General features: G+C 40.9%; 1 protein-coding gene across 1 annotated transcript in view; it reads right to left on the bottom strand.

The window, feature by feature from the left end:
• The window catches only part of ARHGAP32 (Rho GTPase activating protein 32), a 188203-nt gene that overhangs the window by 65536 nt on the left and 105737 nt on the right, over positions 1–16930 (bottom strand). Inside the window, 5 exon segments of the mRNA XM_030021349.2 lie at positions 1225–1306; positions 10301–10378; positions 12595–12717; positions 14380–14472; positions 16610–16747. Of these exon segments, the coding sequence (XP_029877209.1) occupies positions 1225–1306; positions 10301–10378; positions 12595–12717; positions 14380–14472; positions 16610–16747 (514 nt within the window).

The raw sequence follows: 16930 nt of genomic DNA, 5'->3' as shown, positions 1-16930 counted from the left end.
AGTGATCTCTGTGACACTGATTCGAGCAAATACATTTGCATGTTCCCAGGAATAACAAAGGCTGGCGATACCAATGGCTGAGAAAACTATTTCCCTAAACTGTCAGCTCTTTGAAGCACGCAGATTAATGCAGTGCACTGATAGCTTAGGGTGTTCGTGACTCTTTACCACTGAACCAAAAGTTCCAAGCTGTAACACAGGATCTGATAAAATGCATTTCCCTTAGTAAAAGTCAAACTTTTGAATCACATGTATTTGTTTTCAAGTATCAAGTCAGCAATCTTATAAGATAAGGAACGTCATTAAAATAGAGAAAATAGATGAAAATAACACCGGTTAACCAGCTTTCCAACTCAACTTGCCGGCTGCCTAATGTTTTAAGAAAGATCAGCAATTTCAAACTGCTTCTCTTGATACAAAAGATACACAGATATATCTTTAGATATATGAATATAGAGATTTTTTTTTAAAAAAAAAAGCATTAGAACTAAACAAAAGCTTCACCACCAGTAAATTCTGCAGAGATCTCAGTTATGCCAGCACATCTAACTATAATCACTTCCAGTGTATACTAGGATGACAATAGAATCAGATCCAAGATCTCATTTTCTGTTTATTTTTCCTTTCCTCAGCAAAGCTTAATATTAATTGCCTGTATTTCATACAATGCAAAACTGTCCCGAAGGCAGTAGGAAGTAGACGGAGTCATATACCCAGAGCAGAAGCAATTACGATTCCAAGTTCTGTTATAGCCGACTTTCTCCATCAATTCTCAAACACAAAGAAGCTTCCAGTACCTCACTAATCTATTCCATCTAAGTTAGCATAAACATTTTTGGGTCGCCTGTACGTTCTCTATTAAAAACAGCTAACATACAACACTCTCTGGACACCAAGAACTGGGATGTTGCATGGAATTACTAGTTACAGATTGCCGAAGGTATCTTAAAATTCTTACAAGCTTAAAATCTTTCAAATCACTCAGGAGATGGACGTTGCTATAAGCTTACAGAACAGCGCAGATGAAAGACATTCAACAGTGGCAACTATTCAGAGAGAGGTAACGTGTGGATGATCAACACATAGAAAGGATAACATGGTATGTGTACAGGATGATCAACACACAGGGTATAACACAGTATGTATAAAGGAGACACTAAACATGGAACACCAAAAAGATAACTCCATTTTATTTCACTGCATCATAAAACTTAATATACATACCTGGTTTTGGCACAGAATTGGTCACGGACTGAGGAACTTTGTCATTAATTAGTTCAACACACTCGCTAGGAAAAAATCCAACCTGTAGTAAAAACAGAAAGAGAGGCAGAATACTGAATGTAGTATTTTTAAGATCTGAACTGTTAAACCAGCAACTGTTAAACATTTTCCTAGAACTCTGCTTGCCTGATGCTCCATAACATTACCCAACATAAAATGACCAGCATAAGAGAAATAATTTTTCAAAACGATGCAGCCAAAAATTCTACAAACCAAATAATTAGTTATGTAAAACACTGTTTTCTAAGCTTGGTACACAGGACAGAGATACACAACTTGCAACAGAGAGGGGAGAGGGCAAGTGTGCTACACACCCTTAAATCTCAAGTGGAACTTGAGAGAGAGAGAGAGAGAGACAGAAAGACTTTAGCTGGGTTTCCTGCACCTGGCTGCATGTATGTAACATGAAATTTAATGAAGAGAGCAAGATATTTCAGCTCCTAGCATCCCAGTTATCTGTACTCAAATCTCACCAACACTTGACCTTTTTTCACTGTCAAAATACTACATTCACAAGCACTTTAACATTTTATTCCTTCAGAAAACTGAAATCAAATATGGGTCAATATATTTGCATGTCTGTATAGTCCCGTTACAGAAAAAACACATATTCTCTAGTGATAAGTTAGGAGAAGACGTTCCGAAGGCACAAAGCTCTCTACTGTGTCCTAGCTTTACTGCATGCGCTTGCTACCACGCTTGAGCGTGGGTAATAAGTGATACTCCTGAAGCATTCAAATTAAGCGTGTTTAAAGATCTTGCTAAAAAAGTTCAATGTGGTTTTAGTTAAATTTAATTCAATTCAGTCTTAGAACTGAGAACAGGTTTAATAAAATATACATAGAGTAAAATGAGTTCTACACGTGTAAGTGAGAACCCAGTAATTTGACTAGAAATAAACACAAGTAATTTTAGAAGAAACAGCATGATGTAGCAAAAAAATCCCTAAAAAGAGCCAGAACTCCTGGGGTGTACTCTTGTATCAGCTTCTGAACATGGACAAGCCAGTGCAACCGTTGTGCCTCAATTTCCCTATCAGCAAAGGATGAGGGAGAATAGTGCCACATACCCGTTACTGAAAATTGGTTTGAGAAAATAGCCGACAAACATACTGCACAAGCCGTTTAACCGTTGCGGTTTATCTGTGTATCTGCTAATCAAGCTGAAACAGAAAGAATATTCCAGAAACAAAACCCCAGAGGCAAGACTCTCCTCAGCAAATATTTGAAGATGCTTCAAAAGCAATGACCCACCCTGGACTACCACATAGCAGTGCTATGCAAAAAATTTTGACAGCCACTGAATGGAGCTGCTTCTCTGCTGCCAGCATCGCTGACAACGAAGACATCTCCAAGTGCCCAAGTCACAGCAAGGTCCTGGGACTGCTTACTTTCAAATGCTAATTTGCAGCGTTCCTGCACTGACCTTTAACTCGGCATTTTCCCCCTGCAGCCCCTCTAACTCAGAAATGCTGGAGAGGCTGTCTAAACCAGCCTAAGGGTTAAAGACTAGAGCACGGGGAGGATCTAAATGTTTCGTTGGAATAGGATGTGCCTGCAGAAATTCACATGCCACTCAAAGGTCTCTGTATCTGGGGAGAAGTGAAATTCTTTCCCTTTCACCGTTTAAGGATTCAGGCTAAGATGTGACCAGATAGTTGTACACTTCTCAGCATCCCAACCTTCTCTCCACTTCACAGTGTCTTCCTTCTTACTCTCATCCCTGGTGAAAGTCAAGCCAGACCAGAGCCTTTGGCAACTTTTATCCTTAGTCCGTATTTCCAGACCTTTTTCTCTCTCGTACCCTACCTCCTCACCCAACAGAGGTTCTGTATTGTGACATGTAATTCAAGCACCACCACCCTTCTGAGACGCCCCGTCTAAGCAGGATTTCCCGCCCCGTGTCAGGCATGTGATTTGGACAGCTGAAAGCATCAAGTCACTTCACGCAGCCACAGTTTGGTCAAGTGCTGCAACAATGCGTGGCAAAGAGCCAGTGGATGGGCCCCAAGCTCATCTAAACACAAGAACTGGGCCAGGACCGCTGCCAGTCATGTTAGCACATCTATGAAATTCATTGGAGCCGCAAGGCCGGCAGCACTGTGAGTCTGGCAAACAGTCCCTTCTCTATTTATTCATCTTGCACAATTCCCTTTTGTCTCCAAAGGGGGGAAAAAAGAAAAAAAAAAAAAAAAAAAAAAAAAAAAAAAGGAAAAAAAAAAAAAAAAAAAAAAAAAAAAGCACCTTCCTACTCCACGTTGATTTCCACCCATAAACCTCCAAGCAATTTAGTAGCAGTGTCATGCACGGTGTGTCCAGGTAAACACTCCAGACTTTGAAACTATTCCAAACTCCCGAAGGGAAGCCACAGTCAGTGGTAATACCAGATAACTTCTCTTTCCCACACCCTCAAAATCCAGCAAGGCAACGTTTTGTCCAAGTAAAAGGACAAACTGTAATCCATCCTACTTAACGTTAAAGACTCGGAATATGCTTTTTGTTAAGACTACGACAGCACGGGAACAGAACTTGTAACAGCAGCACCGTGGATCAGTAGACCTTGCTTCTCTGATCTATGGTTCCCTGTAATTGAGACTGGCCTGTGCATTACACTTCTGCTCAAGTGACTCACAGAACTGAAGAACCCATCCAAAAACCAAGATAATGTATGGCTTCACCCAACCACTCACTCTGCTGGGTGTGCCAATTTTGCAAGGAGATGATATCCCAGCGTTATATAATGTAGCGGTGATTTTTGTGCAGTTTATAGATAAAAATATGCCAATTAGCGCAAGGAAACCTGCATGAATACTAGCATCGCGTACAGGGACCCTTCGTCAGGCAGCTCTTAGCTCAGTGATGCTGCTTTGCTAGGAGATGTTGAGGAACAGGCTGACTGGTACGTACACAAAAAGTACTGGTATTTAAACAAAATACATTGCATGGTTTTTAAATACGTTACTATAGCTAAGAATCTCTCTTGGACGTTTCTTGCGCAAGAGACAATTTTTAAGCGAGGAAAAATGTACGCATCCAGTGAAAGTCTCAGCCCCATCACACGAACGACACACTTGGGAGACTCCACAGCTGAAGTGATAGTTTCTTTCATTCTCAATGCTTCGAGTACTTTTTTTAATTGCCCACAACGGCTATGCCCGAGATGTGTAAAGAAACCTAAGTACTTGGACACCAACCTTCCAGTAATCATAATGAAAAATGGTGGATCTAAATGCAAACCCAAACTCCCAGACTGTAATCAAAAGCTCGTTTGCCTTTGATCGTTAACATAATGTTTCTCCTGTTTCTAGATGCAATATACAATACTAAATATGAATTTAAAAATGAAAGAAGACCCAAGATGGCTAAGTCACTGCTTCTAGGTACCTCGCAACCTTTCACAAGTAAAATACTATACCTGTTCTCAATGTGTTATTTTTGCCAAGTTCACAACAATAATTATAATAGATTTTTTCAGGGAAAGAGAATTTTTACTTGTGCTAGTGTTGACAAGCTCTCTGATGTTAACTTACTGGTAACAGTTCTGATGGCTTACATTTTCTGACATATTTATTCTAACTTTTCTTGCAAGATCCCCAAGAGATCATCTTCAGGGTCATAACCTGTAACTTGTGCCTCATTCCCACCCACTTAAAAGATGCTGCTTTTCCTCCCATGGAAAGTTTTCCATGATTTTGTATAAATAAATGAGTTTAGTCCAAGAGTTAATCTCAACAGATGTAGCAAGGCACTATTAGAGCTTGAGCCAGGATTAAGGGATTTGGCAATGTACGAAAATTAATAGCAAGGGTAGTATATATTTAGATAAATACAAGGTCATCTAAAGGTTAAAAAAATCACTACACACCTTAACCAAAGAAGAAAGCACAGGCTACCGTTGTATGCAAACATTTCTGCAACAGCTACTATATTTTTTTTTCATTTTTATGCCAGCATCTGCTAAAACTGGAAGATACATGAGGCTTTAAGTGGAAAAGTCAAAGTAACTAATAATTTTCAGTGTACGAGGAGAAATTCAAACAAATGAGAAAGCAGCAGCAACATAAATGGCAAATGAAACACTAAGACATTTTGATTCATTTTTTTGTTTTGACACAGGGTTAAATTTCATTCAAACATTTTTCTCTTTTAGTTTTAAATCACGATAGGCTAGCAAAACCTAACATCAACTTTTTATTGCTTGTTTGGCTTTCATGAGCAGAATTTTCACTACGCTGTTTGCCAGATAACTACATAGTAGTGGCTAGGGCAGAGAGCAGGGCACCCTCACCCTAGCTTCCCAAAGTACAGCTGGCACACCAGTGCAGGTCCCGTTAAGAAGGTACTCACCCATTTCAGAGGGGCACCAGGTACAGGAGGAACAGGATTGTTAGTCCTCTTATCCTGAGCCCTTGTAAAAGACAGCTGAACATCTTGGCCACAAACCTCTTCTAGTTTCTTTTATTCACAAAAAAAAAAGATGTCTGTGTGGGATGATATACGTTAATTATCCATTCCTGACTGGTATGCCAGCTGTACTTTGGGAAACTAGGTGAGGCTGGTCAAAGGCTCTCCCTTTAACATTCCCACCTGCCGGAGCGGCTGAATGCTGAACATTACTACCAAAGGTCACCCGCTCCTACAGCGAGGTGCGAGAAATCTCTGCCGCTCAACTCGAGAAATGCATTCACTCCTATGGTGCTCGCTGGCTGGGGACGGCGAGGGAAATGCCAGCACACAATTTGCCTGTGCCCGTGCAAATTTTTGCTACGTGCCTACCGAAAAAGGGCAGAGTGGATGCGCGCAGAGTAGGAAACTCGTGGCAAATCATTTCGGACATCATTTTGCCCAATCTGTTACTGCAGTTGGCGCCGTTCTACAAAGGGAAGTGGCCATCTGGCTGAGAAATGACGTCACTGGTGACACGTCCACTGGGCTCTTGCACATCGCCTGTTTTGCAGGTGATATCATTCACCAGCCGGACGGCTGCCTCTTGCACCGAGTTCCCAAATCAATGCACGTGAACCAGAAATCAAACTTTGGCTTCTCAATTAAGACCTGGTGTTTCCAAAGTGCCACAGTAGCCGCAAACATGTGCTCTGCCTTCCCAGGCTGTTTTTCCTAATAGGTACCCTATGTTCATATCACATACATGCTACTTATTAGAAAATGATGCACAAGAAAAAAAAAAAAAAATGCTCTCAACTAACAGCCTGACCAATACAAGACAGAACATGTCCCTTTTTGGGAAATCCATTCAGCCTTAAAGCCCGTGTTCAGGTTCAGCATGGAGCGCGGTTTGAAAGCAAGGGCCTGCAGTTTCACAACCAGCTCAAGCTCACGTAAGCACAGACTGATTAAACAAAAAGTCCAGTCCACCTCCTGTTACACACACTCCTGTGCACTGTTCTGTGTCACCTGTAGCAGCTGTGCAGCTTGCTGTTGTGCAGCAGTGCAACTAATGAAACTATACCCAAAAGACAGAATTATTCAGAACATCAAAAGGCAGTTGTGCATCAAAAAAGGGCCCGTGTCTAATGATTCAGCTGTCTGAAACAGAGTTACTGATTGAAAAGACAGGGCATGAAGAAAAAGAAGAGGAGAACAAAGAGGGCTGGAAGGCTGTTTATGTGGAGGTGGCTGTAATTTAGGTAACAATCTTACAATGAAAGCAGTGACTCACTAAGGGCATTTGAAAAGAAAAAGGCTTGAGGAAAAATGTCTTAAAAATCATTTTACTTTAACCAGAGAAAATTATAAGAAGCCTAGTGGGTTGTTTTGTTCCGCATAGGATTAAGTGTCTTGCAATGCAGTCATTAGATCAGGTGTCGGGAGAAAGGCACTCGCAACTGTAACACAGAAATCTGAAGGACAACAAAAACAGAAATTCATTCCTGAAGGATAACTCTGGCTGGCAAAGAACAAATTGACTTCCATGCTGAATCAAAGCTGCAGTTCAAATTGAACATGCTTGCAACCTATCAGATTTGCTTTTCTGTTGACATCTGTAGACCTGCCTCTTGTTCATTTGTACAACATAGAGAAACCCTTTATTTATTCTAATAGATGGGGGGGACATGCAAAAATGAATTCACTTCTGCCCAGCCATACACGAGTCACAGCTGGTTTAAACGCACAAAACAGGTAAGTTCTTTTAGGTCAAGAAGTAATTTTTTTTCCCACGTTCAGCGAAACCTTGCTCTCCTCCTATCAAGACATGATTTACAATGTAAGGTGTGCTCCATTTGATAAAACCTTGCTACTTTCCTAGCACAAAGCAAAAACCTGAGAAGTAACATGAACAAACTGTCCAAACATTTGGTCTTTGGACCTCCTCCTTTTATCTGCTCTCAGAATCACAACTATCTGGCAAGACAGTCTTTGTTGATTTATTTTATTAATTAAAATGACTGGATCAACAGATTGCTATCACATTTACAATGGCTGTTGTTCCTGAATGGGAACAGAATCGTTTGCCTATAATAATGCTTAAATGCTTTAAAGGCTGCACAGCTTCATCAGTACTTATACATGTTACTGTAACAACATTCTTCACCTATACAGTCTTTTAAAGTATTCATCAAGTCCACTTGCATACTGAACTGTAACACATCTCCAGGTCCGGTGTATCAACACCAGAGATAAATTTCCTTTCTCTGAATTCTCTTCTCACTGCAGCAGTTAGTATGGTCAAAAAACTCCATTACATCGGGAAATGTACTTTTTCGGTACACTCAGAGCTTATGGGCCTTAAACTTGAAACACGGGTTAAAAAACCCTCTCCCTCTTTGTACAACGTTAGAGTTTGCATCTCTTGGTAGCTGATGGTGTCTCACGGAAATGCAAAGCTCTGATAAGTGCATTTCAAAGAAATGACAAAAACTGTCCATTCACAGGAAAAATGCACCTCTCTGCAAATCAGATTCATGGTTGTGTGAAGAGATATGTTTATGCAGTAATAACTGAGTTAGCATAGCTTATGAAATTACTGCCTGTCAACTGAGGTACAGCTGTCGAAAACCACCTCTGAACTAACTAGCTTTATTCTGCAGTCAGCAGGAGCAGAAAGCATACAGATGGCCTGTTACCCTATCTCAGCTGAAAGGCAGTAACTTCGTAAAACACGCTAACTTCATTTTCTGCATTTGTGCAAACACATCCCGAGAGCTACTGAAACATATATTATGGCTGCCGCGTTTCCAATAGTGTGGTTCAGTAGCCATGATCTGATTCACATTGTGAAAGACTCTTGCTTACCATTTAAGACGCAAGATTATTCCACCCCTAATTTTCTGTTAAGCAAAAATATGGTGCTCTATTTCTGCAGCTGTTCAGATCTGTTGTGTCAGTAGACTGACTGTGCACGGATACAGACAAACCCCCTTTCAAGCGGTTTGCTCATCAACATCTCTTTATGCTGGGAGATCACAATAGGGTTGCTCTGATCTGAGACAGAAAGCAGTGACAAACTGCAGAAGAGCTCCCTTGCTTCTTGTGTCTTTAATCACCAGCGCCGCTCTTCAGATCTAGTCACAATTTCAGCCAGCCCGATGGCAAGCAGGGAGCTTGCACGGAATAACGGAATCTCCATCCTGCATGGGGATACCACACGCTTGTAATCAATCAGCTTTGTGCAAAGTGTCTGCACTCATGCACAGATCACAAAGTAGTTTTGTTCTACTGATTCACTTGGAAGTTAAATGCGGTCTGATCATGCCAAGTAGTACCAAAGCATTTCATTAATTTTTGATAGTACAGCAAATACAGCGTTAGGGCTTCTACGATCAGAAGAAAAGTCCCGCAAAGACATAACACAGTTCAAAACTAGAAGAACAACAGTCAAGTTTGTTCAAGAAATATCAATGTGTTAACTCTAGAAACAAATTTAATTTCGGAGCAGGTATCAAATGTCCACGCTGCTCTGATTTTACAAATGAGATACTATCTGAGTTCCCACATCTGATATAAAGCCAACAAAAGCTGTATCTCACATGCTCTGGCTAATCAGACAGAAATGTAATCGTGTAACTAACACTCCATTCAGATGGGATTTGTAGTGTTTGCAGATCCAATTGCACACAACCCTGGTATTAATGACAGCAGAAGCACAATCTGGATCTGGCACAGAAAGGTCTGTCAGGGAAAATCTGAGGTACTTTGAGAAGACTTTCAGGCCAAAATATACAAATGTCTGGTCGATTCTGACCCTCTCCAGAGCAAACTCATAATTCCACCTACTCACAGACAGCAACTGCAGTATGAAAATCCCTCCTACTTGAAAGGAGTTGAAATGTGAGACACTACAGTGTGAGGAGGTAGAAAGTCAGTTACCCCAACCTCCAGTAGCTTTTGGGGTTTGTTTTGTAAATAGAGACTTTTTTTTCCCCCCTTCAATTTCCTAATGAGAAAATCCAAGCTAGCGAATAAAAACTCTTTTGGAAGAAAAGTGCCATTTCAACGCAAAAGTTTTGGTACCTAGTTCCCATGTATGTTTAGGATCTTTTGAAAATTCAGTCTAAATCTCTCTGCTATAACATTTACAGAGACCAGTAATATTAACACGACACAACAATAAATGCAGACATGAAAGCAGAGGTTAGTTGGGTGGCTTGTCCAAGTCAGTGGCAGTGTCTTATCAACTGGCTTTCTCTGAATCCTCTATGTTCTGCCTGATCTAGTTTTAGGTAGTGGAAGGAATGGGATGATGATTTGAATAACAGTGTCAGCTGCCTTGAAGGGGGTGCAACATAAGCTTCCACTAACATCAGGCCAGCTGTCGATCAAAGGGTCATGGCTATCCCTAACTCGCAGAGTTAGGCAGGGAGATAACTTCCTAGGAAGAGCACGTGTCTGCTGTAGCCCAAGTCCAGAGAGAAAGGGGAAGTCCTCTTACACCAACGCAGGGACACTCTGCGTATATCCACGAGTAATCCTGTGCAGGCACAGCAGTTCAATAAACACGCTGCCGAGTTTCCTGCCTTTATTTAAGTTGCGCTATCATGTCTGATGCTTGTGCCTACCTGAAATCCATGTTTGCCTCTCCACCATGTGGTCAGCTCCTTTGGTGGCATATCAATAACAGACACTATGTCTCCCACCTGCAAAAGATTGGCAACATCAGTCACAGCTTGCAATGTGTCTAGGAGGAAAGTGCAATTCAAATAACTGTATTCGTCAATACTGAAAAAAACCAAAACTTGCAAGCAACTGCACCAGTGCCAATCTTGAGACATCTGCCTGTGTAAAATCAAACTGTGAGGTAGAAGAGTTATGGAATTATACAACATACAGGATACAGCTGTTTATAAGGAAACAATTCTCAAAAGCAGCAGGCTCTCTGCCAAAGGGTACAGAAGTGTTCTGATTAAACTGCAGACATAAGTAAGCAGTGATGATGTAAAACACTTTGGAAAATATTCTCAAGTAGCTGAGCTAATTTTTACTACATGCCCTATATATGTGTACGTAGGCATTGACATGTTGTCTTGCTTCCTTTCACAGCAAAAAGTTAAGAGGTCCCTTTGTAGTTCACAAACTGACCAAGAGATGCCTTTCTTAATTAGAAAATGAACAGACGAGAGGTGGTGTGGTGTTACAGCAACAGGAAGGAAAATGACCAAAGATACCAAAGAGGTTTTCTGAAGCTTTGCTCATTCCCATAAAAAATGTAATAGTGCAATAGTTCAAAAGGAAATCAGTATAATCAATACTAAATCTGGCTTGCTAGTAATTAAGATCTGTGTGGCCTCTATAATAGAAAATGAGATAGGCCAGAGCAGAAGGGGCAGAACCTAAATAAATACTGCAGCTAAGCATAGCAAAAATTGTTAACAGTAATGCCAAACTTTTACCAGAAGTTTTATATTGATGGACCTCAAAGTGCTTTACAAAGAAGATAACACATCCCCATTTTTCAGATTGGGATAACTGAGACACAGGGAAGTGAAGTGATTTCCTCAAGGGAACAGCAAATCAACAGCAAAGCAAATTTCCATTAAGGAAACTGCTGTCACCACAATGAGCAGAGAAGCCAGGTATTTTCTTCAGTATTGGGGAGCAAATGCCAGTGAGCTGCTTTTGCAATTGCCTGTAAGAAATTAACAATAGCCTAAACATAACGAGATAGTTTGGGTTAGGGAACAGAGCGCAGCATTGTAGAACAACTGATCATATTTTAGTTCTGTTCTGCCAAGGTTTCTCACTGCATTAACGTGGAAAGCCACACGTGCCTTGGTTTCCCCGCTTGTATACTACGCCTCGTAACAACTTGTTGGACTGCCTGACAGTTGCAAGGCCAAGTTAGCTGGCTGGCACAGAGCTGTAAGATTTACAAGCAGGGAGTGGCATCTTAGTGCTTTTATTAATACTGAGACACTGACAAACAGCCTGTATCCTGTACTGCACGCATTTTAACTTGGACGATGACATACCCACAAGTCTTTCTGATTATTGCGGTTCTTTGGTGTACACTAATAATTGCCTCGATTTTGAATATGAACAAAACCCTGGCAGCACTAGACTATCACTATTATTTGTACTTCCTGCGCTGCATGCTAAAAATGTGATCACAAAAAATCCTTTGGGCACTAACTGTTTTCCTTTACATTTTTTTGTAGAATGCTGTGAATACTCCATTGATAGTACCACTGCACATAAACAATCAGAGCATAAAATGCCGCTTTCTGGGTAGAATAGACAAGAACCAGATACCCAAAGACTTCCAGGGTCTGATCTTCCAGATCTTTGCTCCACAGCAGCTCCTACTCTGCATCACGTAAAATTTTCAGAACAGTTTTAGATTGTCATCTGCCCTTTAAGAGCCAAACTCTTTGACAGTCTGGTTCTTTACTTTTCGTGGGAGCAGAAGCTCTTAAAAATGGTTTTAGGCACGGACTTGCTAACAGGAACACAGGTTGTGTAAACTGGCCAATGAATAATTAAATTGGCATGTGTCCACATACACACATATGAGGACAGTCTTCCTGAACAGATACAACATACTTTAATACACTCTACAGTATGAACTATGCAGGGTCTGCTGCTGCTCAGAGACCAGGCTGGAGTACTTGGCAGTATCTGTTTAATCAGAAGATGCTAATGCCAACTAATGCTATATTTTAAAGATGACTGAACTCCTCCCTGTATCCAACCCATTGCAAATCGAATATTTAACTGAATCTTCTAAGCTTCACCTCACAAAATATTCTGGAAGTGTCTGAATATATTCCTGATGCGCGCGCACACACACACAGTCACACACGTTACACTCTTCTGTATACGACAACAAGGAACGTAAGCTCCTTTAATTATTTACCTCAAAGGACAGTTCGTCTGCTGCTTGAGCAATATATCTCTTAATAACATGGGCAGCAGCAATAGCAGGAACGTTAATGGATGATTCCTCATGGACTAGCAGGTGATTCCCCTTGTTATCAATCTGAAATAAAGAGCACAGGAGACTGTGAGGCAGCTGAGGACAAGCAAGGAGGCATTTTATTGGTGCTCATACATGGCAGAGACTTCAAGCTGATTCACAGAGACAGCACAGCTTGGGGGCCCCCCGAGGAGAGCAGCACGGAGAGACAGCGGAGGGCACAGCACACACAGAAAGGAAGCGCAAGAACAATTCTTAAAGAGTATTTCAGAAGGTCGTAAGTCCCCATCCAACTAATGAGAAAAATGCTGTATTTGTCCATCTTTGCGCACAAACAGTAACATGACGGCGAATGTTTACACCTCCCTTTAACACCAAATCGTATTGTTTTCCTGAAGTACTTAAAATGGCAATACAAAAGTGACTATAAAAATTCCCTACAAGATGGAATTAATGCTCAAGAAGAGGCACTGAGGCCGGGAGGAAATGCTGTCAAACCAAAAACTAGTGTCACTTTCAATTTTCTCCCACCCTTTTATTTCTTTTTTTAAGAAAACATGGCTCCCACCCCTTGCTGCAATCATCAGCCTACTTTCAAAATTCCTAGATTTTTGTGCTCGTGTAAAATTTTGTACGATTCTCAGTCAATTGGAAAGGTTCTTCCGTATTGCATGTGTAATAGGTTTGCTGTAATCTCTAGGTCCACTGTGTTGCTGTAAATTCTACAGTTTCATTTTTCTCTGTAACTTCCTTCCTCCCTTCGTGCTGAGAAGGTTTCCAAGATTGTTCTCATCCCAAAGCATTTCAGGGTGAGGAGGATATCAGCGGGGAAAATTGCAGGAAAATGCACTCAATCCTGATCACAACCATTTAAAAATGAATTGCAACAGTCTAATAATAGTAGTTTCTATTCCTGGTGTGCAGCAATATCATCAGGCAATGGAAAGACACACATATCTCTACCCAGACTAATCAGCAACAGCACCGCTGACACAGACAGGTGGCCTCGATCACTTAGCCCCATTCTTCCCTGCACGCGTTGCCCAATAAGGTCTATTGTTTAAGATGGTAGAAGACCATTAACAGAGAAACCAAAGCTGCAGCTGCAATTCACAATATACAAACAGTGCACAACGTAGGCTCTGTTGAGCAGTTTAACCAACAGTGATGGCAAACAGGAGCAGATAACATTTATTGTTTCTGTAGCTATCTCAAGGAAAAATTAAAGAAAAAAAAGAGGGAAGGCAAACACCATAACTGAAACAGCTCCAATAGTTTTAGAAACTTGCCACAGTTGCAGCATTGCCGTGCCAAAAAGGAGCCTAAGAATGCGTGCGCTTTCTGCAGCCTTTTACTCGGAGACTTTGGCCACGAACTGGACTTTCCCAGGCGGTCCACTGACCCAATCGCTGCTTCACTAGAACTGCCACCTCCTTTTATTTGTGAATATCAGCAGGATGATACGTCTTTGGGTGGCAAAATCCAAGCAAGAGGGGCAAAAAGCTTCTATATTCTTAACACTGGATCTGATCCTGTTTGTTCTATACCTTTTGTGGCCACCTATATGCTGCTAACAGGGGAATAAAGCTCTTAGGATAGCATTTCAGTGACACCAATAGGTCTGGAAGGATTATACCTCTTTCTGGAAAGGCAAGAGAGCACATTTGTGGCTTGCTCTGCTGCTAAGGTCAGGAAAAAAAGAACAACCTGAGCGTCATACTGTACCTCCATCCATGTGAGAGCAGGCCCACAGTTTATCTTGTTGCCTGCGATGGCTGAGAGACGTGACAGGTAAGCCATCAGCATCTGGGTGACAAGCTGGAACAGAAAGAGACAGACGTACAGTTTTTCTGTTAATACACCATAGTTTGGAGACACTTCTTCAGACTTGGAGAGACCATAAATTATCCATTGGCACAGGCAAGTGTTTAGAAATATATTCCCTTTTGCAAGGAAATCTGTCATTTGGAGAGGGACAGCAAACTGCATACAGTGTTACAATGATTACACACACAAAAAAAAAGCGTAAAGCAGCAGCTCCCTCTCAAAGTAATAACGTTATTTTTACAAGATATGTATGTAGATTTTCATAATTTCCCTTGTCAAGATACCTTAAATCTAAAGCCTTCCTCTCATCATGAATTTCACATACAAACAACTCATTTGTATTATGGCCATCAAACACATCTGAGAACCATTTAGCGAAACAAAACACTGGCTGCCATTTCCACCCACTTGCAAACCCTTAAGAATGTGGCAACTCAGACCCCTTGGCGAAAGAGAAGAGGGTTTAAAAAATAAACTTAGCAATGTCCCTTCTATAACAGTAAACTTGCTTTTATTAAAGAGAAGCTAGTGAGGTCTTTCCAAAGCTTCACAGCAACCGTGTCATAAAGCAGTATTGCAGCCCAGAGTTTGTAGGACTGTTTAAAACATTGTTCTCCTCAACCATCTGTTCAAATGTGGTCAATTCAAAATAAAAAATATAGTATGAGACACCACACAGCTGCAGAATTACATTTCACAGAGCAGTAGAGCTGTTCAACATCTTTACATCTTCTGTGCTTACAGACATAATGCAGATTTTCAGGCTCATGCTATAAAGTACATATTAAATCAGTTGTACAAATAAAGATGTAGAGATAGGAATGCCCAAAATATAACTTAAAAATATAAACCCAGGAATTCATTATCCTGAATAGTGCTGCTTCTGCTGAATTTAAGAGCCTAGAAGCTTTAAATTCTCTTCAGAAATAGTCTGCATTAAGCCAAAGCAACTAATAAATCAGTTTCTCTGATAAGCAGTGAGACTGGATTATCAACTTCCTATATATTGAATGGCAAAAGCCCTGCAGACTTCAGTGGGGTACTGATTTTGGCCATTGTGTGTTGTTCTAAAGCAACCAATCCTCACCCGCTCAGCACTGAAAGAACACAGATTCTGATTTATAGATCCCGGATGGATTCTTCTTTGAATGCTTGGAATGGCCTCAATTTCCTCATTTCCCTTTTCAGCTACACATCCCGTGAGCAGGCAACATCAGCCTTCCAACAGAGCATGTCAGAATTTTTCCGTGCTTGTGCTTGATGGTAGGGGGCAAACATACAACTACAGGTCCCAGAGGTAAGTGACCTGTGAAATGAAGCAATGGGCACTGTCTGCCACCGTGATACACGCTCTTCCCACAGACAGACTGAGGCCAAACAGTTTTGTTATGCTCTACTGGCTCAGATAACCTCTGTGGCCACGCATTACATTGCCTTCCTCTCCACATCTTCTGAAATGATGCAGTCAAGATGCACCTGCTACTTTCCGGAAGATTATTTTGGACACGAATAAATCTCTAAATTATCAACAGACAAGAAGCCGAAGGAATTCCAGCTCACCATATTCCAGGCGAAGACAGTAAGTCAAGAAATGAAAAATACCCCCTATTCATTTAGGAAACACCCCCATTCTTTAAGCTTTTTAAAGACCGTTTAAATAATGCCCTAATGCAAATGCTCTTAAAAAACAGATTCAGTAATTTTCAGTTTATAAATATAAGCCCAGCATTCCAAATGGTATTACTCTTGCAGTGCTGCAGCCCTAGAACAGCATGATTTCCTAGGAATGTTAAGTTGCTAACGTTATGTCAGGAAATATCCACGTCATTGAAAAAGTTTCCAAAGACACAACAAAATTCTTATCTAAGGTACTAACAGGACAGCTTCTTTCCTGACACTCTCAATAACCGTTCCACACTTAGCAGCACATTAATTCATATGAACTTGCAGGCATTTCCCTTTAGATCACTGAAAATAAGGGTAGAAAACACATACTGATCTTATTACTAGGAATCAATTTCCAAATCTAACCCAGGCCACATTAAAACTACTTCGTACATACTTGAAAATATCTTCCAATCCCTTGCTGGTGACCGTGCTTTAAATGTTTACAGAGCGGATAATTTACCTCCGGACTGTCCTTCAGGGCATCGGAGCGGGGTAGCTCGGAGAGCTGGGAGAAGCGCCGGTCATAAATACATAGGTGAAGATGTTTATCAAGTACTCTGAAATCTTCATAACTCCGCTTCACGATCCAGCTCCTCCCCTGCATAAACAGAAAAAGAATCACACTTTTATAAGCTCCTCACCAATTCGGGTTAGATGAAGAAAACGAAAGTTTGTGCAGAAGTAGCAGACAGTTCTGGCCATCTTTCTTCTCAAAACATTTGAAAATTATGAAAGTGCCTTAGTAGTGTTTTCATGTTTTAATTTGTAGACAGCCATACAA

This window comes from Aquila chrysaetos, chromosome 8 (assembly GCF_900496995.4).
Source record: "Aquila chrysaetos chrysaetos chromosome 8, bAquChr1.4, whole genome shotgun sequence".
Taxonomy (NCBI): Eukaryota; Metazoa; Chordata; class Aves; order Accipitriformes; family Accipitridae; genus Aquila; species Aquila chrysaetos.
The sequence above is the reverse complement of the archived record's forward strand: the minus strand, read 5'-3'. Positions and strand labels throughout refer to the sequence as shown.